General features: G+C 37.3%; 1 protein-coding gene and 1 non-coding gene across 2 annotated transcripts; both read left to right on the forward strand.

Moving 5' to 3' along the window:
* On the forward strand, positions 1–27970 carry TMEM116 (transmembrane protein 116). Its single transcript, XM_068989621.1, has 10 exons — positions 1–14; positions 493–556; positions 8508–8639; positions 20119–20223; positions 22277–22326; positions 23426–23509; positions 23852–23990; positions 26190–26334; positions 26933–27006; positions 27764–27970. The coding sequence occupies exons 1-10, from the start codon at positions 1–3 to the stop codon at positions 27968–27970; spliced, it is 1014 nt and encodes a 337-aa protein (XP_068845722.1).
* LOC138094218 (U6 spliceosomal RNA) lies at positions 274–378 on the forward strand. Its single transcript, XR_011146246.1, has one exon. It is a non-coding gene; the product is annotated as a U6 spliceosomal RNA (small nuclear RNA).

The raw sequence follows: 27970 nt of genomic DNA on the forward strand, positions 1-27970 counted from the left end.
ATGGCTACTCTGAGGTAAGTTTATTTAATCTCATGTAATGTGACTGTTTACTACAAGCAGAACTGGAGAATTCTTGTAGTTTCTATATCTCCGCCCCCCCACCCCCTGGGGATTAACCATTATTCTTTAGAGAGAGATGCTCTTCTTTACCATGCTGATTTTTTCTGAATAATAAAATGTAATAACATCAACAACTACAATAATAAAAAAACAGATTGAAGAAATCAAAGGATATTTTGGTCAACAGGATTGATTTTCAAAACCAGTTGCAAAGTGTTCACTTTGGTAGCCCATATACTAAAAATTGTAATGTTACAGAGATTAGCATAGCCCCTGCTTAAGGATGACACACAAATTCATGAAGCATTCCATATTTTTAAAACTGTGCAGTTTAATTTATATCAATTATATTTCAGTAACTATATAAAATCAATAGCAAAAACAAAGGAGCCCCAATTGTCCTGTTTAATGAAAGTCTTTTATCTCTGTCAGTGTTATAGGTTCAAGCTCACTTGTTGCCTATGCTGTATTCCAGAACATACAGAAATCTCCAGAGGTGAGCCATCTGTTTTCGTGTTGGATTTGAATTTTCAGTGACTTAGCCTTTGAAATAATTAAGTAAGGTGGGTGTCCCCTGTAAGTGATGGAATAATTCTATAAGTTGCTTGTGAATTTGTCATTTTGATACATTGGGATGCTTTAGACATTGCCAGTAGATCTCCCTTTTCTTTTAGTAGTTATTTTAACTATAATTTTTAATACTGAGAAATTGACTAGATGTGGATTAGTGGATAAATGTAGATTTTTTTGGAGTATGCATTAATTATTAAAGTCAAGGAGATGGAAGCCTATAATTTGCTCTAAGCATGGCAGGGTCCTGCCAAGAGGTGAGTTTTCTGATGTTGATAGGTTGGTAAAGTTGCTAGTGGGGCTGGAAATAGTTCAAAGACTGCTATACAAAAGATATTTATTTTGCTGTTCTGGCCTTCTGGCAATTACATTTAACAGTGAAAACAGAACAAAAATACATCCTATGTAAAACTAATCATACCAAAAAAACCCTTTCCTTTTGTTGAGATGTAATTGACAAATAGAAATTGAATATTCTTAAGGTATTAAAAAAAACCAACCAGGGAGTTCCTCAGTGTCCTAGTGGGTAGGTTTCTGGGCTTTCACTGCCTTGAAAAAATATTTTAAGAAAAATATAAGGAAACTTTAAAAATCAGGCCAGGTGGCACAGAATTAAGCAAAATGTAATTTAGAACATGTATTAGAGAACTTTTGTAATGTAGAAAATGTCACTAGGTTTTATTTGGCCCACTTTAACTCCATATGTTAAATACTTTATCTTGTTGGTCCTCATCACTGTCCTGTGAGAAGAATGGTATTAGCTAAATTTTGCAGATAAGGAAATTGAGACTCAAAAGTCATGAAATAAGTTGTTCAAGTTACACGGTAAGTAGCAGAGCAGGGATTTTTCAAAAGCCTTAACTCTTAACTACAATCCCCCTTCAAATTAAACACAATTTTCATAATTATTGTATTATTGCTACATATGCCCAGCATTCTAAACACGCTGTTCAGGACTTCCCTGGTGGTCCAGTGGTTAATACTGTGCTTCCACTGCAGTGGGCGTAGGTTTGATCCCTGGTTGGGAAAGTTCCGCATGCTGCTTAGGGCAGCCAAAAAAAAAGAAACATTTTTCATTTAATCCTTAAAATAATCCTGTGAGGTAGATATTATTAGTCTGATATTATAGATGGAGAAATGGAATCCTTATTAAATTGATGGATTTTCCTAAGGTCTCATAGCTAGTAAGTATTAAAACTAGAATTTGGATGCAGACTTATCTTGTTCCAGAGCCTCTCCTCACCTGTATTTTTTTTGTTGTTGAAGATTTTTTGTTTTTTATGTGGACTATTTTAAAAGTCTTAACTGAATTTGTTACAATATTGCTTCTGTTTTATGTTTTGTTTCTTTGGCCCTGAGGCATGTAGGATATTAGCTCCCTGATCGAATCTGTACCCCCGGCACTGGAAGGCAAAATCCTAACCGCTGGACCACCAGGGAAGTCCCTCTCCCATACACTTTAAACCGCTGAAATATAGTGTCTAATGAAAAGAGAATTTTGAATTTCAGAGATAGAATGTGGCTATGTAAGTAAAACTAGAAAGTAGAAGTCTTGATACTGTGTTGTTAGTTGCCTGCCAAAGTAATCAGGCCACACATCTTCCTGTGAGGTGAAATTACTTAATGTTTGCTTCCTGGATGTTTATTAAAATTTTCATCCAGGTGTGGTTAAGTTAATAAAATATAAGTTACATAGAAAGGGGTAAGCAGAGATTCTCAGTCTCAGCCACTATTGACCTGTAGAATTATATGATTATTTGTTATAAGTGGCTGTCCTGCATCTTAGGATGTTTAGCAGACTTTGCCTATTGGATGTTACAGAAATCTTCCTCACCCAGTTGTTATAACCAAAAATACGTTCAAATGTTGTCAGAATCTCCTGGAAGAAACAGTCACTCCTGATTGAAAATCGCTGCTCTAGGGTGACCTCTGCCATGACAGTGGGTTAGAGCTTTATAAAGATGTGGTGTCTAGTTTGGCCTGGGGTACAACCTTTAATTTCTCTGGCTTCAGTGCTCATACCTTTCACATAACCAGAGCCTGAAGGACCTTCAGTTCAGTTCAATCGCTCAGTTGTGTCCAACTCTGCGACCCCATGAATCGCAGCATGCCAGGCCTCCCTGTCCATCACCAACTCCCGGAGTTCACTCAGACTCACGTCCATCAAGTCAGTGATGCCATCCAGCCATCTCATCCTCTGTCATCCCCTTCTCCTCCTGCCTCCAATCCCTCCCAGCATCGGAGTCTTTTCCAAGGAGTCAACTCTTTACATGAGGTGGCCAAAGTACTGGAGTTTCAGCTTTAGCATCAGTCCTTCCAAAGAAATCCCAGGACTGATCTCCTTCAGAATGGACTGGTTGGATCTCCTTGCAGTCCAAGGGACTCTCAAGAGTCTTCTCCAACACCACAGTTCAAAAGCATCAATTCTTTGGTGCTCAGCCTTCTTCACAGTCCAACTCTCACATCCATACATGACCACTGGAAAAACCATAGCCTTGACTAGACGGACCTTAGTCGGCAAAGTAATGTCTCTGCTTTTCAATATACTATCTAGGTTGCTGATAACTTTCCTTCCAAGGAGTAAGCATCTTTTAATTTCATGGCTGCAGTCACCATCTGCAGTGATTCTGGAGCCTCCAAAAATAAAGTCTGACACTGTTTCCACTGTTTCCCATCTATTTGCCATGAAGTGATGGGACCGGATGCCATGATCTTCGTTTTCTGAATGTTGAGCTTTAAGCCAACTTTTTCACTCTCCTCTTTCACTTTCATCAACAGGCTCTTGAGTTCCTCTTCACTTTCTGCCATAAGGATGGTGTCATCTGCATATCTGAGGTTATTGATATTTCTCCCAGCAATCTTGATTCCAGCTTGTGGTTCTTCCAGCCCAGCGTTTCTCATGATGTACTCTGCATATAAGTTAAATAAGCAGAGTGACAATATACAGCCTTGACGTACTCCTTTTCCTATTTGAAACCAGTCTGTTGTTCCATGTCCAGTTCTAACTGTTGCTTCCTGACCTGCATACAGGTTTCTCAAGAGGCAGGTCAGGTGGTCTGGTATTCCCATCTCTTTCAGAATTTTCCACAGTTTATTGTGATCCACACAGTCAAAGGCTTTGGCATAGTCAATAAAGCAGAAATAGATGTTTTTCTGGAACTCTCTTGCTTTTTCCATGATCCAGCAGATGTTGTCAATTTGATCTCTGGTTCCTCTGCGTTTTCTAAAACCAGCTTGAACATCAGAAAGTTCAAGGTTCACGTATTGCTGAAGCCTGGCTTGGAGAATTTTGAGCATTACTTTACTAGCATGTGAGATGAGTGCAATTGTACGGTAGTTTGAGCATTCTTTGGCATTGCTTTTCTTTGGGATTGGAATGAAAACTGACCTTTTCCAGTCCTGTGGCCACTGCTGAGTTTTCCAGATTTGTTGGCATATTGAGTGCAGCACTTTCACAGCATCATCTTTCAGGATTTGAAATAGCTCCACTGGAATTCCATCACCTCCACTAGCTTTGTTCGTAGTGATGCTTTCTAAGGCCCGCTTGACTTCACATTCCAGGATATTAGTAATTATTAATTCAGTAGTTCCTACACATTCTGTTTTCTTGGTTTAGGGAAGATTCCAATTTTTCCAGCTTAAATATCAGTCATACTGCTGCTGCTGCGTCGCTTTAGTCGTGTCCAACTCTGTGCGACCCCCGAGACGGCAGCCCACTAGGTTCCCCGGTCCCTGGGATTCTCCAGGCAAGAACACTGGAGTGGGTTGCCATTTCCTTCTCCAGTGCATGAAAGTGAAAAGTGAAAGTGAAGTCGCTCAGTTGTGTCCGACTCTTAGCAACCCCATGGACTGCAGCCTCCCAGGCTCCTCTGTCCATGGGATTTTCCAGGCAAGAGTACTGGAGTGGGGTGCCATGGCCTTCTCTGGTCAGCTATACTACACTTTTTTTTTTATTTGTTAAATAAAATTTTTAACAACAAAGACATATGAGCAATAATCTGAATGAAAGATAATCATTAAATTAATAATTATGGTAAATTGGAGAAATCCATGGGAAATCTTTGAGTGGACTAGCTGATTAGACAGTGACTCGGAGAGGCAACCCTTTTTAAAAGAGAAGAAAGTGGCTTAGGCCAGCCAATGTTAAAAAAAAAAGACAGATGTACTTCACTACACTTGTGTGGCTTCATTTCCTTATGAAGGTCACTTTTGATATTCTTTGTAACTTGATTTCACTGGAAATATTGGGAAGTGGGGTTTTGGAAGAGTGTTAATATGGGTTGCTTTAGGTGTTTTACCTTTCCAGATAGACCTGGACCCAGAACCTCCTCAGGGAAAGCCTTTCACATAATGCATTCTGTCTCTGCATTTTATTTTGCTCTTGATTTTAATTAAGTAAATACAGATACATGGGTTTTTTTAAGATTTTTCTTTCATGTTTAGGATCATTATTAAGCTTTTTCATGTCTTTCTTAACTACTGTTCTGATTGTATTTTTATTAAAACATTTTTTATTTTAAAAAAATATTTGGCCAGGCCACATGGCATGTGGGATCTTAGTTCCCTGACCAGGGATCAAACCAGTGCCCCTTGTAGTGGAAGCATGGACCACCAGGAAAGTACCTTTTTAAAAAAGTTTTAAAATTTTCTATATTTTGTACTTTTCTTAAAGTATGGCTTCTATCATACATGTCTTTGTGTTGCCTTTTATATAGTATCTTGTTAAACCGAAGGGGTGACATTTTTCTTAGTTCAATAATGGATGCATCAGTTTTGTTTTTTAATGGTATATTCTTTACATATATATATTTTAGAAATATTATTTATTTATTTGACTGTTCCTGGTCTTAGTTGCATCACATGAGATCCTTTAGTTGTGGCATGCAATCTCTTAGTTTCATTATGTGGGATCTAGTTCCCTGACCAGGGATTGAACCTGGATCGCCTGCACTGGGAGTTGGGAGTCTCAGCCACTGAACCACCAGGGAAGTCCCAGGTTTTGTTGTTTATTTGATTTTGTCTCCTGTTAATAGAACTCATGATTTTCCATCCATGAGTGAAAGTATATAAACCTCTTTTTATCCTTTATTTCTCCACGAACAACCTTAGGTATGTTTTAATGACCAGCGGTTCCCTATGTTTAAGGTTATTTGTTGAATCATTGACTATAATTATGTTCTTGCTCACAAGAGCTGCTTGGCTGCCTTTCTGCTCCAGAGTTTATTTTGTATTCTGTTTTAATTTTTTACCCATTAACAGTTATAAACTTGTGGTAGGTCATAGACCAGTAAAATCTGTGAAAGAATTTAGGTTTTGCATTTTTCAGCTTAATATAGATGGGATAACACTGCATTTTTGAGGATGTATTGCTTTGTGATTTGCTTTTTTCCCTCATTATTACTTCTGAGGTTTGTCCATGGTGTTGTGTATAGCTCTGCTTCATTTCTTTTTCATTGATGTTTAGCACTCTGTATTATGAACATACCACAGTTTATCTGTCTGTGCTGCTTTAAACAATCTGGTAGATGTCTTCTGATGCCCACATGCAAAAATTTATCTAATGTATTTACCTAATAATAGAGTTGCTATAGGATATGGATATCCCGTAGATAATGCCAAGCTTTCTTCAAATGGTTGTGTCAACAGTGTATGAAATGACTCATTGCTTCATGTTCCCCTCAGTAGTTGATATTGTCAGACTTTAAAATTTTTTGTCATGGTGTGTAATTTTTGTCTCAGTGTAGGTTTTTTTAAAAACTAAAGTTTATTTATTTTTGACTGTGCTGGATCTTCGTTGCTAAATGTGGGCTTTCTCTAGCTGCAGTAAGCAGGGGCTATTCTCCTGTTGTGGTGCACAGGCTTAGTTGTCCCAAGGCATGTAGGATCTTAGATCCCAGACCAGGAATTGAACTTGTGTCCCCTGCATTGGCAGGCAAATTCTTAACCACTTAATTGGGCCACCAGGGAAGTCCCAGTCTCATTGTCAATTGGTTGATTTGACTTTTGGTCCCCTTGTAGTTTATAATTGTTTGACTTTGGTCTCCTTATAATTTTAATTTTTTAATTTCTTTTATTACTGATTGGGTCAGATGTATTTTCACATGTTTATGGTTATTTGAATTTCTTTCTTAACTACCTGTTCAAAGCTTGTGTCCTTTTTTTAAATTAGTTTTTCTTACTGCATTTTAAGAGTTTTTGTTTGTCTTTAATATTGTTTGGATACTGTTCCTTTGTTAGTCATATGTGTTACAAAGATCTCCCACTTAGTAGCTTGTCTTTTCACTTTCTTTATGGTATCTTTTGACAAACATTTTTCATTTTAATGTGGGCAAATTTTTAATAGGAAAAACCTTTCCCTAAAATTGAAGACATTCTTACCTTTAAAAAAACATTTTAAAAAACCTTTATAGATTTTTGTCTTTTACATTTAGGTCTTTGAACTAGTTGAGACTAATTTTTGAGCGTGTGAAATAGAAAGTTGGGGCCCAATTTCATTTTTATCCATATGGATACCCAGTTGTTCTAGTATCACATTTTGGAAAGCCTGTTCTTTCTCCACCCAGAAAGCTACCTCTGTCTTGTATCAAAAGTTTATAAATCTTATATATATATATATATATATATGTTTGCATGCTTGGGCTTGTTTGAGACTCCATTCTGTTCCATTGATCTGTTTGTCCATCTCTGGGCTAGTACCACTGTATCTGCTTTATATTATATCCAGCTTTATATTGTTTTGGTATGTGTAGGATAAGTCCTCTTTCTCCTTTTTCTTGAAGAATGTCATGGTTAACTTGATATTTTGTGTTTCAGTATCAAATTTAGAGCTAACTTCATCAAACTATATAAGAAAATATGTTGAGATATAATGATTTATATTTAATCTGTGTATCAGTTAAAGGAGAACTGACATTTTCATAATACTGGATCTTACAGTTCATGAGCATTCACCTTAGATCTTTGGGGTCTTTTAATAAACATTTTATTATTTTCTCCATGGGGGTCCAAAACTGTTTTCAAGAAAGTGGGAGTGTGTAGACCAAAAGGAGAAGGATACTAGAAAGTGAGACAGACAAACTTCAGAATGTAGCTAGAAATTGAAAGACAACAAATATAATTCTTGCTGGTATTTTTCTCTACCTTGACTTTTATTAATATGAAAGCCTATAAGATGAATAAAATCTTAGGATCTTGTCCATAACATGATAACCATAGTTGATAACACTATATTGTATAGTTGAAATTTGCTCAGAGGATAGAATGTAAATGTTAAATGTTCTCACACACATTTATGTTACATAGGTAAATATGTGAGGTGATGGATGTGTTCATTAACTTGAGGGAAATCCTTTCACAGTGTATATATACATCAGATCATCACATATACTTTAATTATCTTATAATTTTATTTGTCAGTTATACATCCGTAAAGAAAAATTGCAAATTAAACTATAAGAAAATTTAAAAACACCTGTTTTCATGTTCTTTGTGTTCTTAACCATATCCTAAAACATTCAGATCTCATTTCTTGTTGTCAGAAGATGTTGGCTGTGCAGCTAGAACACTTAAAATTTCCCATTTGAGCTATGTCTCCATTACAAAATTTTTCATTTTTTCTTTCTTTCCTTTGACCCTGTATCTGAGGAAGGAATGTCTCTGTGACGGAGAAGTTCCTTTGGTTCCAGAACAGTTGGAATAATTGAGATTTCAGATTCCTTCCTACCTGGATTGTTCATTTAGATTCCCTACAGTTAGCCAGTAGCAGAGGGCCCAGAGAAATTATGCCCAGTTTTATATTAGAAAGGTTAAACCTAATTGATTGTTACATTCTTTTGGCTGCATCATTTTTGAAAGTATGAATTTTCTTGCTTTGACAGAGAAGACCACTCTTTTACCTGAGCTTCTCTGACCTCCTTTTGGGGATATACTGGCTCACTGAGGCACTTCTCTATGGTACTTCAACAGCCAATAAGGACATTGTCTGCTATAACCTGCAAGTAGTTGGACAGGTGAGTGCTACTAGATTGTGACAACATCTTGTATGAAAGGCACACTCTGATCTAAATAAGAAGTGAAGAAAACCCATTCTGGAAAGTGGGACCCTTTTATTTATTGTTACACTTTGAAATAATGGCTTTTACTGTTTTTCCACATTAAAAAACTACTTACTATAGAAAACTTGGAAAATATAGAGAAGCAAAAAGGTAATTAAATCACCCAGCTATAATTACTCTTTAATATTTTATCTATATTATAATATACATAATATATATTATATGTAATATACATAATATATAGTATTTTCAATCTTCTCTATAGATAAATGCATTTTAGAGCAAATATAATATATTAATACTCTTTATAATCTGCTCTTATTATTCAACATACTGTGACCATACTTTCACATAATGGAGTATATTTCAACATCTTTTGAGATTATTGCATTTTTTATTAATATAATAAACATTGACTTTTAGAAATACTACATATGATTATATGTAAGTTATATATCTTTCATAGATTTTATCAGTGGATTAACCTATCTAGTACTATCAGTATATAATGTTTCTGAGACTTGGGATGTGAAAAAGTAGAGGTTAATGTGCAGTCTATACTCACTCCTGGTTACTTCCTCTGGGAGTTGTTGCAAGAGGGTAAATTTGTTTTAATTTAGTAGGAAAATACTAATATGTAATTAGTGATATGAACTCCAGGTACTGATAATATGTTACCTATCTCGTATGAATTTAAGTATCTTAGAGACATACTTTATTCAGTCCTGCTTATAACCTCATAAATAGGGTTAAGGCTGTGTTTTCTCAGGTAATAATAAACAATTATTATATTATAATATTATAATCTTTGTTGTTCAGTAGTTTCAGTTGTGTCTGACTCTTTGCGACCCCATGGACTGTAGCCCTTCAGGCTTCCCTGGCCTTCATTCAGTTCAGTTCAGTTCAGTCGTTCAGTTGTGTCCAGCTCTTTGCAACCACATGGACTGCAGCACACCAGGCTTCCCTGTCCGTCACCAACTCCCGGAGCTTGCTCAAACTCATGTCCATTGAGTCAGTGATGCCATCCAACCATCTCATCTTCTCTTGCCTCCTTCTTTTCCTGCTTTCAGTCTTTCCCAGCATCAGGGTCTTTTCCAGTGAGTCAGTTCTTTGCATCAGGTGGCCAAATATTGGAGCTTCAGCATCAGTCCTTCCAGTGAAAGTTCAGGGTTGATTTCCTTTAGGATTGACTGGATTGATCTCCTTGCAGTCCAAGGGACTCTGAAGATGATTCTTCATTCAGCACACAGTTTGAAAGCATCAATTCTTCGATGCTCAGCCTTCTGTAGGGTCCAACTCTCACATCTGTACATGACTACTAGAAAAACCATACCTTTGACTATATGGACCTTTGTTGGCAAAGTGGTGTCTCTGCTTTTTAATATGCTGTCTAGGTTTGTCATAGCTTTCCTTCTAAGGAGCAAGTGTCTTTTAATTTCATGACAGCAGTCACAGTCCACAGTGATTTTGGAGCACAAGAAAATAAAAGTCTGTCACTGTTGCTATTTTCTTCCCCATCTATTTGCCATGAAGTGATTGGATCAGATGGTGTATCTTAGTTTTTTGAATGTTAAGTTTTAAGCCAGCTTTTTCACTTTCCTCTTTCACCTTCATCAAGAGATTCTTTAGTTCCTCTTCATTTTCTGCCGTAAGGGTGGTGTCATCTGTTTTTCTGAGATTACTAATATTTCTCCTGGCAATCTTGATTCTAGCTTGTGCTTTATCCAGCCTGGCATTTCACATGATGTACTCTGTATATAAGTTAAATAAGTAGGGTGACAATATACAGCCTTTGATGTACTATTTTCTTTTTTTTTTTTTTTTGATGTACTGTTTTCTTAATTTTGAACCAGTCCATTTTTCCATGTCCGGTTCTAACTGTTGTTTCCTGACCTATATACAGGTTTCTCAGAAGGCAGTTATGGTGGTCTGGTAAAATTCTCTTTAAGAATTTTCCACAGTTTGGTGTGATCCACACAGTCAAAGGCTTTACTATAGTCCATGAAGGAGAAGTTTTTCTGGAATTGTCTTGCTTTTTCTGTGATCCAGGGGATATTGGCAACTTGATCTTTGGCTCCTCTGCCTTTTCTAAATCCAGCTTGTACATCTGGAAGTTCTCAGTTCATGTACTGTTGAAGCCTAGTTTGAAGGCTTTTGAGCATTATCTTACTAGGAAAAAAAAAATCTGCATTGGAATCCTGAACCTGATTAACTTTGTGACCTTAGGCAAGTACTTCATCTTTCCACACTCAGTCCCCTAAATCTATAAAACTGTCACTAGTAACAATTACGTTGTGTTTGGGACAGATGTGATTGTTACTTTATTTTTTGAACTTTACTGAGCTATGTATTCAAAAACTACATATATTTAAAGTGTACATTTTTTTATATATGTATGAAATCATCACTGCAATCAAGTTAATAAACATTCCTATTTCTGTCACCCCCTAAAATTATTTCAAGTGTTTTTTCCCTTAAATGCATTATAAATAGTTGCTTTTAAAAATACTAGTTGGGAAGAAGGAAATGGCAACCCACTCCAGTATTCTTGCCTGGAAAATCCCATGGATGGAGAAGCCTGGTAGACTACAGTCCGTGGGGTCGCAAAGAGTTGGACATGACTGAGCGACTTCACTTTCTTTCTTTTACACAGGATTAAAAGAGGCTCCATGACGACACTTGGTTCCTCCTGAACTCGTTTTTCTCAAGCGTTGAGCTGCTATTGGCTCAGCAAACCAGTATGTCTTACTCATGAAAATGTTTTTCTTAATTAGCTGTATTAATGAACCTCTGTATTTGCTTGGAAATCTGCCTGTCTTCAAGATTCATGTCAATTGTTTTATGGCCAGAGATGACTCTCTTTCTACCAATTCTATCTCAAAATGCTTGCTAACCAGTATAGAATGCTTTGCTAAAAACTAACAACTATCTCAAAATTCTTGGTGATCAGTATGTAATGCTTTGCTAAAAACTAACAAGGGGCCACTGTTTATGTCCCCTTCTGATGTCTATGTCAGAAGCTTTCTCTATCCCTTTACACTTTAATAAAACTCTGCTACACACACCAAAAAATAAATAAATAAAAAAATACTGGTTGGATGTTTCCAACATCTGGCTCATTTCTGAGTTGATGTTTAATGATTATCTTCTCCCATAAGAGTCAGTGACATTTTTCTTTTCTTTATATATAGAATGTAATTATCATCTCATCATCTTTAGGCAGTGGTTCAAATCTCAGTCTGCTTCTCTAATCCTTGGCTATGCTGTTTTGGGACTGCCATGCTCATGCATGGTGTAGGGATTAGGCTGAGACTTCTGTGGAATCACACACAGAATCAAAGCATCCTCATTTCTGACTCTTATCATGTCTGGGATTCTCCCCATACATTTCCATACCTTCCTACCTGATGGGAGCCCTTCTCCGGTTTCTGTAGCCTAAAGGATGGGTTTCTATTAGAGTTTTAGGTGCCTACATTGAGCAGCATCATGATTGGGGCACACATTTGAGACAAAACTGTGAGAAAAAGTTTGGGAAACTTATTTCTGTGCAGTTCACTTCTTCACATTTGATTCCCTTCTGTAATCCAGTTGCTTTTGTTTACTTTTCACAGTCCTCAAGTAGTTGATTTTTATATTTTTACCAGACAGTTTTTGTTTGTAATCAGTGGAAGGGATGGACTATAGAGGGCTTAAACACAGTAGCTTATTTATTTAATGAATTAGTTGTAGTTTTTGAAATTGTGGTAAAACACATTTAACATAGAATTTTCCATTTAACCATTAAAAAATTTTAGGTTTTGGTAAAAATACATAACAAACTTTAGTAGTTTAGCCACTTTTAAGTATACAGTTCAGCAGCATACATTCACATTGTTGTGCAACTGTTACCACTATTCACCTCTAGATATTTTTATTATCCCAGACTGAAATTCTGTATCCTTTAAATAATACCTTTCCATTTCTTGTACCTTCCAGCCTCTGGTAACCACCTGTGAATTTGACTACTCTGGGTACCTCATGTGTGTACTAAGTTGCTTCTTGTCTGACTCTTCATGTCCAACTCTTTGCGACCCTGTGGACTAAAGCCCACAAAGCTCCTCTGTCATGGGGATTCTCCAGGCAAGAATACTGGAGTGGGTTGCCATGCCCTCTTCTAGGGGATCTTCCCAATGCAGGGATTGAACCCATGTCTCTTTTGTCTCCTGCATTGGTAGGTGGGTTCTTTACCATTAGCACCACCTGGAAAGCACTGGGTACCTCATATCAGTAGAATAATACAGTATTTGACCTTTTGTGTTAGCTTGTTTCACCGAGCTTAATGTCTTCAAGGTGTATCCATGTTGTAGCATGTGTCAGAATTTCTTTTTTTAAAATTTAAGATATAATTGATGCATAATATTTTATTAATTTCAGATATACAGCCTAATGATTCACTTTTTAATAGATTATCGTTTATTTTATACATAGTAGCTTGTACTTGTTCATCGCCTATCCATTTTTTGCCCCTCCCTCATCTGTTTTTTTCCACTGGTAACCACTTGTTAATATTCCAGGCAAGAAGATAAACAAGTGGTTTCAATCCATAGGGTCTCAGAGAGTCACACAGGACTGAAGCAACTTAGCACAACCAGTTGTTTATTAGGTATAACTGTGAGTTTGTTTCTGTTTTGTTACATTTATTCATTTGTTTTATTTTTTAGATTCCACATATAGGTAGTAACATATAGTATTTATCTTTCTCTGATTATTTCACTAAACATTATACTTTCCCGTTCCATCTATGTTGTCGTAAATGGCAAATTTTCATTCTTACTTATGGCTGAGTAATACTCTATTTTGTGTGTGTGTGTGTTTATTTATTTATATACCACATATTTTGTATCTGTTCATTTGTTGATGGACAGTTAAGTTTCTTTCATATCTTGGTGATATAAATAATGCTACTATGAATATTGGGAAAAGTTATGACCAACCTAGATAGTATATTGAAAAGCAGAGACATTACTTTGCCGACTAAGGTCCGTCTAGTCAAGGCTTTGGTTTTTCCTGTGGTCATGTATGGATGTGAGAGTTGGACTGTGAAGAGGGCTGAGTGCCAAAGAATTGATGCTTTTGAACTGTGGTGTTGGAGAAGACTCTTGAGAGTCCCTTGGACTGCAAGGAGATCCAACCAGTCCATTCTGAAGGAGATCAGCCCTGGGATTTCTTTGGAAGGAATGATGCTAAAGCTGAAGCTCCAGTACTTTGGCCACCTCATGCGAAGAGTTGACTCCTTGGAAAAGGCTTTGATGCTGGGAGGGATTGGGGGCAGGAGGAGAAGGGGACAACTGAGGATGAGATGGCTGGATGGCATCATAGACTCGATGGACATGAGTGTGAGTGAACTCCGGGAGATGGTGATGGACAGGGAGGCCTGGCATGCTGCGATCCATGGGGTCGCAAAGAGTCGGACACGACTGAGCGACTGAACTGAACTGAACTGAATATTGGAGTTTGAAATTGTCTTTTCAAATTACTGTTTTCTTTTTCTTTGGCTGTATATGCTCAGGAGTAGAATTGCTGGATCATACGGTAATTATATTTTTTTCATGAACCTCCATACTGTTTTCCATAGTGGCTGAACCAGTTTACATTACCAGCTGTTCTAGGGTTCTCCTTTTCCCCACATCCTCACCAACATTTGTTATTGGTGGTCATTTTGGTGATATCCATTCTGACAGATGTGAGATAATATCTCATTGTGGTTTTTATTTGCATTATCCTGATAATTAGCAACACTGAACATTTTTGTGTGTGCCTGTTGGCCATCTGTATGTCTTCTTTGGAAAAATGTCTATTTAGTTCTTCTGCCCATTTAAAAATTTGGTTTTTTGGCTTCTTGATATTGAGTTGTATGAGCTATTCATATATTAGCTCCATATTGGATATATCATTTGCAAATATTTTCTCCTGTTCTGTAGTTTGTCTATTCTTTTTCTCAGTGGTTTGCTTTGCTGGGCGAAAGCTTTTAAGTTTAATTAGATCTCATTTGTTTATTTTGCTTTTGTTTCCTTTGCATGAGGAGACATCCTAAAAAAATATTTCTGTGTCAGAGTATTCTGCCTATGTTTTCTTCTAAGAGTTTTATGGTTTCCTGTCCTACATTTAAGTCTTTGATCCATTTTTAGTTTATGTTTGTATATGGTGTGATCATAGTAGTTGTTGTTGTTTGGTTGCTAGGTCGTGTCCAATCTTTTACGACCCCTTGGACTGTAGCACACTAGGCTCCTCTGTCCATGGGATTGCTGAGGCAGAAATACTGGAGTGGGTTGCCATTTCCTTTTCCACAGATCTTCCTGACTCAGGGATCAAACCTGCATCTGCTGCATGGCAGGCTGATTCTTTACTGTTGAGCCGCCAAGGGAAGCACTGTATGGTGTGATAAAATGTTTGAATTTCATCCTTTTACACATAGCTGTCCAGTTTTCCCAGCAACACTTATTGAGGAGTATCTTTTCACATTGTTTATTTTTGCCTCTTTTGATAGATTAATTGACCATAAGTGTATGGTTAATTTCTGGGCTCATTATTTTGTTCCATTGATCTGTGTGCCTGTTTTTATGCCAATACCATACTGTTTTGATGACTTACCTTTGTACTGTAGTCTGAAGTCAGGGAATGTGATACTTCTAGCTTTGTTCTTTTTTTTTCAAGCTTTCTTTGGCTATTCTGGGTCTTCTGTGGTTCCATATAAATTTTAGGATTATTTGTTCTAGTACTCCTAAGTATTTTGATAGAGATTATTGCCTTGAGTCTGTAGATTGCTTTGGATACTATGGACATTTTAACAATATTAATTCTTCCAATCCGTAAACATGGTGTATCTATTTCTTGGTATCATCTAGTTTCCTTTGTCACCATTCTATAGTTTTCAGAATATGTCTTTCACCTCTTTAGTTGTTTTTTTTTTTTTTGATGCTATTTTAAATGGAATTAGTTTTTTTGCTTTCTCTTTCTGATAGTTCTTTATTAATATATAGAAGAGCAACAGATTTCTGTATATCAGTCTTGTGTCTTGCAACTTTACTGAATTCACTGATGAGCTCTAGTAGTTTTTTGGTAGAGATTTTTAAATTCTGTATGTGTAGTATCATGTCATCTACAGATGGTGACCATTTTACTTCTTCTAACTTGGAGGCCTTTTCTTTTTCTTGTCTGATTGTTGTAGCTAAGACTTGTATTACTGTTGAATAGAAGTGGTGAGAATGGGCACCTTTGTCTTATTCCTGATCTTCGAGGACTACTTTTCACTGTTGAGTATGATATTAGCTGTGGTTTTGTCATCCATGACCTTTACTATATTGAGGTATGTTCCCTCTATACCCAATTTGTGGAGAGTTTTTTTCATAAATGGATATTGAATTTTGTCAGAAGCTTTTTCTGCATCTATTGTGATTATCATGATTTTTATTTTCCTGTTTGTTAATATGGTATAACACATTGACTGATTTGTGGATATTAAACCATTCTTGCATTCTGGGATAAATTCCACTTGATCATGGTATATGTTCCTTTTTATGTATTGTTGAACTTGGTTTGCTAATATTTTGTTGAGGATTTTGACATCTAATTTCATGATTATGTTGTACCTTGGTATGGTTTCTTCATGTTTCTTATGTTTGGTTTTATTAAGTTTCTTGGACATGGTGGTTGTATTTTCATTAAATTTGGAAAATTTTTGGTTATTATTCCCTCAAATATATATATTTTTTCCTCCCTTCCTCTCTACTCCTGCTGGAATTCCAATTCCATATTAGGGATTATTAGCCTGCTTGTATTGTTACATAACTCACTGAAGTTTTGTTCCTTCTTTTCAAAGTCTTTTATCTCTAGGTGTCTCATTTTAGTTTCCAATTCTGTGTCTTCAAGTTTACTAATTTTTTGCAGTTTCTAATTTTCCCATATATTTTTCATCTCTAGACTTTCAACTTGGATCTTTTTTATATCTTTCATTTCTCAATGTTGTGCTAATGCTTTCCTCTACCTTCTTGGACATACTGAGTATATTTACAGTAGTTCCTTTAACTTTTTTCCCCTAATTTTTATAATCTAGGTTGTTTCTGGGTCCATTGCTATTGATTAATTTTTCTCTTGATATGGGCCATAATATCCTGCTTATCTACATGACTTAAAATATTTTAATACACACCAGATAATATAGATTTTATATTGTTGACTATTAGGTTCTATATATACATATAAATCCCCTTTAAATTCAGGAATTTTGTCTTCAATGTAGTTAACTCTGAGTTCATTTGATCCTTGGTTTGTTTTGAAGGCTTGCTTTTAAGCTTAGTTAGGGCAGTATTTCATGTATAGCTAATTTGGTTTGATTAGTAGGGCAGTACTCTTCTTACGATTTTACATTATTATTCTACAATACTGCCATTCAGCCTATGGATTAAGAAGTCTTTCCACACTGGCTTATGGAGACATAAACTATTCCTTTAGGGATTTTTTTTTTTTGAAGATTGTTCTACATGTTCCTTTCTGGTGCTTCTTTCTCTGTTCTTCATGGTTTTCTCTCCCATGTGTATAGATTAATACTTAACCAAAGACTTGAAGGTACCTCTGCAAACCTGCAGAGCGCTAGGTCTCTATGTATCTGCCTCTTCTCTGATAATTTGCTTCACACATTTTAGCTGCCTTGGCCTCCATGAACACTGAAATCTGTCTCAGCTCACAGACAGCTTATTTCTTTTGGATTCCGCTTCACCACACTCACTTTGCCCAGCTGGTTAGCTGGGTTCAACTTGTTTGTTTTTCTTTTTTCAGGGATTACTGTTCTGTACTGATTGTTATCCGATGTTTGAAAACAGGGTGTTTTCATGTATTTTGTCCAGGTTTTAGTTTTTTAAGGCTGAGGTGCAAATTCTATTCCTTTTATTTCATCAAAGATGGAAGCAAAAGTTCCTTCTCTTGGATTTTTGTCCTGCTGGCTTGTTGCAATCTTGTCAGCTCTTCGATGTTTTTAAAGATTAAAAAAATATTCATGTTTAGTTCTTTTGAATGGAAAGTTCAGTTTGGATAGTCTAGGCTTTCATTATTAGAAATGGAAATTCTTATGTCCTTTTCTTTATTTTTTAAATTCTTATAGGAGTATAGTTGATTTGCTATATTGTGTTAGTTTCAGGTATACAACAAAGTGAATCTGTTCTACATAAACAAATATCCACTCTTTTTTTAGATTCTTTTCCCACATAGGCCATTTCAGAGTATTGAATAGAGTTCCCTGTGCTATACAGTAGGCCCTTACTAGTTAAGTATTTTTTATATAGGAGTCTGTAAAAGCCTCTTGATGAAAGTGAAAGAGGAGAGTGAAAAAGTTGGCTTAAAGCTCAACATTCAGAAAACAAAGATCATGGCATCCGGTCCCATCACTTCATGGCAAATAGATGGGGAAACAGTGTCAGACTTTATTTTCTGGGGCTCCAAAATCACTGCAGATGGTGATTGCAGCCATGAAATTAAAAGATGCTTACTCCTTGGAAGAAAAGTTATGACCAACCTAGATAGCATATTGAAAAGCAGAGACATTACTTTGCCGACTAAGGTCCGTCTAGTCAAGGCTATGGTTTTTCCAGTGTTCATGTATGGATGTGAGAGTTGGACTGTGAAGAGGGCTGAGCGCTGAAGAATTGATGCTTTTGAGCTGTGGTGTTGGAGAAGACTCTTGAGAGTCCCTTGGACTGCAAGGAGATCCAACCAGTCCATTCTGAAGGAGATCAGTCCTGGGATTTCTTTAGAAGGAATGATGCTAAAGCTGAAGCTCCAGTACTTTGGCTACCTTATGCGAAGAGTTGACTCCTTGGAAAAGACTCTGATGCTGGAAGAGATTGGGGGCAGGAGGAGAAGGGGACGACAGAGGATGAGATGGCTGGATGGCATCACTGACTCGATGGACGTGAGTCTGAGTGAACTCTGGGAGTTGGTGATGGGACAGGGAGGCCTGGTGTGCTGCGATTCATGGGTTCGCAGAGTCGGACACGACTGAGCGACTGAACTGAACTGAACTCTATATGTCAGTTCCAATCTCACAATTTATCCCTCCCCCACCCCTTATCCCCTGGTAAACTTGTTTATTTTCTACATCTGTGATTTTACTTCTGTTTTGTAAAAAAGTTCGTTTGTACCCTTCTGATGTCCTTTTCAATTAAAAAATGAAATAGGAAAAGATTCTATGATATCCTTATAAAAATAGAACAGTTGACTGAGAGGAAGTGAATAATGTGGTTCCTCTGAACAGTCAAAAGGATAAAATAAGGACGCTGGGACATATTTTAGGTAGGCCTGGGTTGAATTCTCAGGCTTGGCCCAGTTTTGCATAATAGAGATACTAGATGGTAAGTTACTAATAGACCAGTAGTTAGGATTCTTACAGTAGAAAATAATGAAATAAATTGAAAGAAGCCATCAGTTCAGTTCAGTCGCTCAGTCGTGTCCGACTCTTTGCGACCCCATGAATCACAGCACGCCAGGCCTCCCTGTTCATCAACTCCTGGAGTTCACTCAGACTCACATCCATCAGGTCAGTGATGCCATCCAGCCATCTCATCCTCTGTCGTCCCCTTCTCCTCCTGCCCCCAATCCCTCCCAGCATCAAAGTCTTTTCTAATGAGTCAACTCTTCGCATGAGGTAGCCAAAGTACTGGAGTTTCAGCTTTAGCATCGTTCCTTCCAAAGAAGTCCCAGGGCTGATCTCCTTCAGAATGGACTGGTTGGATCTCCTTGCAGTCCAAGAGACTCTCAAGAGTCTTCTTCAACACCACAGCTCAAAAGCATCAATTCTTTGGCGCTCAGCCCTCTTCACAGTCCAACTCTCACATCCACACATGACTACTGGAAAAACCATAGCCTTGACTAGACGGACCTTAGTCGGCAAAGTAATGTCTCTGTTTTTCAATATACTATCTAGGTTGCTCATAACTTTCCTTCCAAGGAGTAAGCGTCTTTTAATATCATGGCTGCAATCACCATCTACAGTGATTTTGGAGCCCCCCAAAATAAAGTCTGACACTGTTTCCACTGTTTCCCCATCTATTTGCCATGAAGTGATGGGACCGGATGCCATGATCTTTGTTTTCTGAATGTTGAGCTTTAAGCCAACTTTTTCACTCTCCTCTTTCACTTTCATCAAGAGGCTTTTTAGTTCCTCTTCACTTTCTGCCATAAGGGTGGTATCATCTACATATCTGAGGTTATTGATATTTCTCCTGGCAATCTTGATTCCAGCTTGTGTTTCTTCCAGTCCAGTGTTTCTCATGATGTACTCTGCATATAAGTTAAATAAGCAGAGTGACAATATACAGCCTTGACGTACTCCTTTTCCCATTTGGAACCAGTCTGTTGTTCCATAGTGGGACAGTTATGATCAGTTGTTTTGATTTTCATCTAGGTATTGTACATCTCCTCATTTTTCTACACCATCAATTATATCTGGTATCTGTACAAAGAACTGAGGATGAAACCTAGCCAGAGTGCACAGAGGACATTTTCACTGGTAAGTTTTATTCAGAGGTGATAGTTAAGAACAGTATGCTAAAACAAATCCACATGTCTTTGACAAATAGTTTAGCACTCAGCACTGACTAGGTGAAATCATGGGAGTTAATAAAAGAGAAAACTCATGGAATTTCCCCTCTGTTGACATGATTTCTCTACTCTTTTGCCACCATCACCACCCCTGCCGCCACTGCCACCACCACCACCACCAACAGGATTTGATTATAGGAAACATTATTTACAATATTGCCATTCTTGCCTGGTTCCTTTCAGTAGGGGAAATCCTTCTTGGCTCTATGCCAATCCATCATTGTTAAAGAAGACGATCTTGGTGAGCAGATAGGGAAATGCCCAGCTAGTTAACCTGGGATTTGGGTTGTGGATATTGGAAAGGCAGAGTTTTGTGCTCTAAAGTATTTTGTTGGTATGTGTGGGTTACACATATTGGTTTGCAGAAAGGCAGAGGAATAAATGCATGGTAATTAGAAAACAAGATGGATCCAGGAAGCAACCTGTTCCTTCTTTGAGTCACAAAAGAGTTTTGGACACTGTCTAGCATTACAGAAAGAGAAGAGAACACTTGGTAAATAAGTCAATATACCTGGATCCTTTTCTGTGTATACATATCTTACATATATAATTCACCTATTTCATGTGTACAGTTCAGTGGTTTTAAAAGTAAACTTATCAGGTTGTAAAATTATCTTAAATCAGTTTCAGAATATTTTCTTCACTCCAGTAAAATCCTTCATGCATATTTACTGTTAAATTTGTTTTCCATACCCTGCCCTGCCCTTGTTGTTCAGTCTCTATGTCGTATTTGGCTTACCCTGCCCTAGGCAACTGCTAATACACTTTCTATGTCTGTAGATTTTCATTTTCTGGACATTTCATATAGATATTTTATATATCATACAAAATATTTTGGTGTCTGGTTTATTTGGCATAATGCTTTTGAAGTTCATTCATTGTATCTAAGTAATTCATTCCTTTCTATTGCTAAATAGTATTCCATTGTATAGTACTCTTAGTTCCTTATTTTTGATTCTTTAAGTAAATCACTAGGTGATTTAGCAGATTACATTTTTATGTTGTTAGCAATGTTCATTTCTTTAACTCTCTGTGTTTATTTTATCTTACTCAGTATTCTACTCATTTTATTTATGCCGTATCCATTCTGTCGTGGCTTTTTGAAGGAGAATTTTTGTTCAAGAGCACCATAGAATAAATGAATCTAGAAAGCCTCCCAGCATATTTTTTCCAAAGCCTACAGTTTTAGAACAAATGAAAGTGGTATCCTGTCATGCACATGATGAAATGCACCAAATGTTTGTTGAATGAATAAGTGGTATTATAGCATTGTGAAAAGAGCATTTGAAAGTAAATTAGGAAATCTGTCCTCTAAACCTATTTCTGTCATTTATCTCCTGTATGACCTTGGGCACATCATCTTCCTTTCTTGGGCCTCAATTTTTCATCATAAAAATGAAGTGCTGGGGGACTTCCCTCATGGTCCAGTGGTTAAATATCCACCTTCCAATGCAGGGAACATGGGTTCCTATTTTCTAGATAGGTCTTATATTCAAGGTGCCTTTTTTGATTCTGTCTTATACTAACCCTGGGCTGTGAATGGTTTCTGCTGGTCATCTTATACATAGACTTTTACTCCACCTATAAGGTCTGAACAGTTTACACCTCCCTTGATCTAAAAGAGGAGACGATTGAGCAGTTATTAGAAGATGAAGATTTACTATGTAATTTCATATTTGCCTTTCTTCTTAAGAGAATTTGTTGTGGTATCCAAGTCTTATATTAAGCTACTCTCTGCAGGCCCTCTACTGGTGTATTTTTTAATATACAATAATACAGATAAATTCTCTTCAGTGCTAAGGAACTGTTCATTTCATTTACTTTTTTTATCAAATATTGCTTAACTGAAGCAAACCTGCTATTGGGAATTTTTGTACTATCAAATAGTAAGTGATGACCTGGTATTATTATAATATGATTGGCAATATCCTGAGATATAGTCACATTTATTATTTTCATAGGTTATAGATTATACCTGCCGAATTAGTCAAATAGCCATCATTTTGTCCAGGTAAGATTTTTTTTCCTTCCTAGAATGGTGTAGACTCATTATTCTTGGGTCCAGGTGGGAACAATTAAAAGGACAGAGCTCTTATTTCCATTCATTCTGTCACTCCTTGGTCCTCACATAGCTTTACTGAGTAGGAAGCAACAAACGTGTAATTACTGATTTCATTTTCCCAGGTAAATAGGCAAGCAATTTGAAGTTACAGACTGGGTTTTAGCCCCAGTTCTGCCATTAACTGTGTGTGACCTTGAGTGAATATTTTTCCTCTAAGTCTTTTGACTTCAAATTCCTTTTCATGTATCATGAAAGCTGTAATAGATGATTTTCAAGAACTTATTCACCTTTATAACATTGGGTGAGACTCTTTTACTAAACTCAGAAAGGATCTGGATCTCACCTAAAGTGATGGTCACATTGAGTTGATTTTAGACATTGTTATCTTTTACTCCTGGATCTTTTCCAGTTATAGGAATCTGCATATATTAAGCTGGATAAATAACTGTTTGCTTAAGGCTGTGTTTTGGAAAATTTCTCAGGGAATGGACAGAGCACATAGGTCCTTGATAGATTTTTCATTTCATTTTGACCCACTTGGTTTTTTAATCTGATCATGCAACTCCCAGAGTGCATGCTTAGTCACTCAGACATGTCCGACTCTGCAATACCATGGACTGTAGCCTGCCAGGCTCCTCTGTCCATAGAATTTTCCAAGCAAGAATGCTGGAGTGGATTGCCATTTTCTGCTCAAGGAACCCTACCAACCCAGAAACTGAACTCACATCTCTTATGTCTCCTGCCTTAGCAGGTAGATTCTTTACTGCTTTGCCACCTGGGAAGCCCATAGCTCCCAGAGACTGTGAAAATCTGTTAGGTTTTATTAACCTAGATATAAAATGCATTTCCTGCTTCATTTCACCAGGAACTTGAAAAGAAAGTATACTTAAAATTTTTGAAGTATTTTTCTTGAAGAAATTAAATGTGTATGTTTTCATGGAGAGTGGATAGGGTAATGGTATTGGGAGAAGGATAGGAGAATATTTTGCACAGGGAAAAAGGCATAAAAAAGTCTGAATATTAGGGTGATAATTTTTTTCCCTCCCAGTCTGATACCTCTACTGTTGATGGTACCTGTATTCTGTTTGGGCAACGTCAGTGAATGTTTCCGCAACTTCAGCCAGAGCCACAGGTAAGTAAGGACCAAACCTATCATTTTCATGGTAGACTACACCTATTCTTTTCTGTAAATAAAGATGGAAGATGACTTTGTACATCCATGCTATCCAAGGTGCTTGTATTTTAAATAGGTTATGGATAGGGGCTATAGTCAAGGCTAAAAATACATTAAGTAGAAATATGACATAAAGTGATTAGATGAGAATGTTTCAGTGAGAAGGAACAAGGTATTATGGACAAGGCTTACCTAGATGATAAGTAAAATTGCATACTCATTAACTTTTGTCGCACTGAATGGCTCTCTCTCTGGTCTTGCATCTGTAGCAACACTCCAGACCATTGATTCTCTTCCTAGGTGTATCCTGATGTATTCACCACCACCAGCCATGGCTGAGCTCCTGCCTTCTGCCAACACATCAGTCTGTAGCACACTTTATTTTTATGGGCTCATCATTTTCCTGGCCAGCTTTGTACTCAGCTTCTTCACCATTGTGGTACTGTACCTCCCTATCTGCCTTTATGGAAAGTGGGATGGGGTGGGGTGAGGTGGCGCAATATTTCTGGGCCTGCATGGGAAAGATGTGTTACAGAGGCACTTCTTATAGTCTTAGAACCAAGGAAGTGACTGGTACCTATTGATAATTTAATTACTTTCTCAATCTTTTGTACTTCCCAAAGTCAAATGATGAGTGGGGAAAAGAGCCTGTATTCGTTAGGTGAGAATTATGCTCACTCGAGAACTAGTATGTGTTCCTATGGATCCTCATGAAGGACCAGACCAGAAAACTAGTATGTGTCAAGTATATTCTTTATATAGTATGATTTTCTGGAGCACAGAACATGTTCTTTGATTTAATTTTCCAAATTAAGAGTTTTCTTTTCTTGGTTCTTTATTGAATATAAATTTGTGCTTATCCTATATCTAACTGAGTTTAAAGTATTGAGTGGTTCATACAGTTACTAAATACTCCTTTGATATCATCAGAATGATGGACAAATAATCATCTGTGGGACAATATGTTATTTATATATAACTGCCTAGGACAAAATCAGTAAGCAAGGAAATATGCCTTTTTATTTACCAGATCTACTTTTCAGTATCATTTTCTCCTCTTTACATGCTAGTTCAGGGATTATAAATTATGCTTGTAGACCAACTTTATCCCACAAATTTTTTCTTTTTGCTAGCATACCTAGCATGTGTGAATGAAATGCAATTGTGGAGTATTTTCTTTGATAATTCAAAAGTAAGTTATGGAGGTAGCTTTGATCAAATCAGCAACTTTGTAAAGAAAGCACAGTGACTGCTTTATGTTAAAATGACCTTGATGGTTTTCGCTTAGAACTGATTGACAAGAGAGACCGGTCTCCCAAAACATGAGACCCTGGGGATTCCTGTTTGCTTCTTCAGAATAACCTAGACTTCAGTGGGCATTCAGAACTGGCATTCTGATTCTTTTTTAATTGGAAGATGGTGAACTGATTTCTACTAGACATAAATAATCTCAAATCAAGTTTTGGCCTCCTTTTGATTCCTGTGTCTGTGGGTAAAGGAAAATGCATGACTGAACTTAAGGAATTGGGTTATTAACTTAGATAGTGAAAAGTGAAAGTGAAGTTGCTCAGTCGTGTCCGACTCTTTCCGACCCCATGGACTGTAGCCTATCAGGCTCCTCCGTCCATGGGATTTTCCAGGCGAGAGTGCTGGAGTGGATTGCCATTTCCTTCTCCAGGGGATCTTCCCGACCCAGAAATCGAACCCGGGTCTCCCACATTGCAGGCAGACACTTTACCATCTGAGCCACCAGGAAGATCTGGATTATTTGAAAAAAGTTTCAGATTTGGTCACTTTTTTTTTGTTGTTGTTGTTTTACTTGTTTTACTCACTAAAGTTGTGTCCAACTCTTTTGCAATTCTATGGACTATAGCCCCACCCAGGCTCCTTTGTCCATGGGATTTCCCAGGCAAGAATACTGGAGTGGGTTGCCATTTCCTTCTCCAGGGAGATCTTCCCAACCCAGGGATAGAACCCACATCTCCTGCATTGGCAGGCAGATTCTTTACCACAGAGCCACCTGGGAAGCTCAGGTTTATTACCTAACTTGCTCCCCAACAGAAAAGATATTTAACTGATTTATATTTATTTCATTAACTAAAGCGTATTCAAATTGCTCCCAGTTGGAAGGGAAAAACAATCTGTTTTCCATCTAAAGATAGTAAGAATCTTCCTAAAACTTTTTTTGGGGGGAGCTGAGAATATTAAGCTCTGCCAAGTGCTAAACTATTTATTTAAAAGGTTTTAAGCTAGGACACTGTCTAACACAACCTCTAAGAAAGTATTTTGTAAGAGAATCTGGTTATATCTTAGTTTTAACTTCCCATGCATATTGTAGGTAACCTCATTGAGAAAAATAAAAGCCTTAGGGTTGATGTAAATTTTACATATTGAACATGATAACCACAAGTTTGACTAACATTTGTCCATTTCCTTGGCCAAGCAAAGGATCACTCTGGAGAATTTTCTCTCAAAAAAAAAGAAAAACCTTATCTCAGATAGTAAAGACAATAAAGATAAGAGGATGGTCTTTCCTGCTGTCAGATCCTAAGAGAAGGCTCTCTCCAAAATGACAGACTAGACAGGGTAGTTTTAGTAAGTGTTAGGCAGACTACTCACTGCTCTAATCCATGTTTAGGTTTTACTCATTCAAGCCCAGACACTCTACAAGAAGTTTCTGAAATCGACTGGCTTTCTGGGGAGTGAACAGTGGGCAGTGATTCACATCATGGAGCAGCGAGTACGTTTCTACCCAGTGGCCTTCTTTTGCTGCTGGAGCCCAGGTGGGTATCTTAACTGAAAGATCTAGGCAGTGAAAAGGGTAATTGTTAGACTGTAATCAAGCAAAGTAGTTTCACCAAAAAGTATGACTACAAATTCCTATCCAGCATATAAAATTTACTTTGGTCCCACCCATATTTCCAGTTTTTCTCAACCTCCTTAACTTCTTTTCCTTCTTATGTTTTTAGAAACTGAGATAATTAGACATGTAATAATATGAGAGGAAATGTCATGACAGAACTCAGAAATATTAACACCTGCCCTTCCTACTGCACAGAGTTGTAATGTGAGGATCAGATTGGATAATGTTTATGAAAAGGCTTGATAAACATGTTAAAAATCATAACTTATGTCCTTCCTATAGTATGTTTTGCTTCCCATTACTACTCTTAATAATCTGCAAAGTTTAATCACTGAGGAATAGCAGTGGAGACCTGCTGTTGGAGGAGACCTGAAGCCAGTGGTTTATATAACTGGTTTATCTCACTGCTAGTCTTCATCATGCCTGTAATTCTCACAGTGCTTAAGTGTTTATACTGAAAAAATTTATGCTCAGATACCCAGAACTGGCAACAAGATCTGTGCTTCGTGTTTTCACAGCTGTCATTCTGATGATCATAAAGCTGACGAAACTACAGGACACCAGACTTCATATGGCCCTCTATGTTCTCCAGGTAACATCTTCAAAAAAACATCCAGCATGTCTGTTCTTACACTTTGTTATCCTGTTCTCTTACACTGCCAAAATTCAGTAAGCACCTTTTCCCCCACTTAGGGTATTTCTTTCTACATTGCAAGAGAAAAATATATTATTTGCATTCAGTTCTGAAAAATGTGAAAATTTCCTCATTGATGAGGTAGATATCTTTATGGAAGCGCTGCCATGCATTTCAGAGCTTGTGTGTCTCTAGCCAATTTCATTTTATTGATGTGTTTTTTTAAGGGATGGGTAACAAAAGACAAGCTCTTCCAGGTAATGTTCTTATGAAACACTGGTAGTGACATGATTGTCTCTCATCCAGAGTGAAATGAATAGATAAATTAGCTATTCTAGGTGAACAGAGAGAAAGAAACAAAGAAAAGAATGATTCTTTCCCCCCTTGTCAGATTTAGGTAGGTTTTTGGGGCCTCTCAGACTATGCTGCTTGGCAGTTTCCTCAAGCCTAACCCAGGAAATAGGGCAGTAAGGTGGGATATTGAAACCACTTCATTGTCTGTGTGTATATGGTAAGAAATATGACTAACTCTCATGACAAAGAACAGTGTGAAAAGTGAGTTCAGGAAGAGATGAAAAATAGTTTTTAAAAACAACACCGAATCTTGATTTTTGAAGTGAATATAACAGTGATTTATAAATAAGAGGAATGGAACTCCTCCCTAAATCTCTGAAAACCTGAAGGATGGGCTCCATCACCCCTTCATCTCCTCCAGGCTCTAACAACATCATCTCTGGGTCTGCTCAACTGTGGAGTATATGGCTGGACACAGTACAAGTTCTACCAACTAAAGCAAGAGGCTCGGCGTGATGCAGACACCCAGACACCATTATTATGCTCACAGAAAAGATTCTATTGCAGGGGCCTGGATCCGTTGGAGTCAACTCTTGCTTTTGCTACTAGCACCTCTACCATTCTTTGA

The sequence above is a fragment of the Capricornis sumatraensis genome, chromosome 17, assembly GCF_032405125.1.
Source record: "Capricornis sumatraensis isolate serow.1 chromosome 17, serow.2, whole genome shotgun sequence".
Classification (NCBI taxonomy): Eukaryota; Metazoa; Chordata; class Mammalia; order Artiodactyla; family Bovidae; genus Capricornis; species Capricornis sumatraensis.

Bases quoted from the DNA above. Each gene is read 5' to 3' on its own strand.
- TMEM116 (XM_068989621.1), top strand. The intron at 8,640-20,118 runs GTGAGTGCTACT...ATTTTCATCTAG, and splicing joins ACCTGCAAGTAGTTGGACAG to GTATTGTACATCTCCTCATT. The intron at 22,327-23,425 runs GTAAGATTTTTT...TTTCCCTCCCAG, and splicing joins ATAGCCATCATTTTGTCCAG to TCTGATACCTCTACTGTTGA.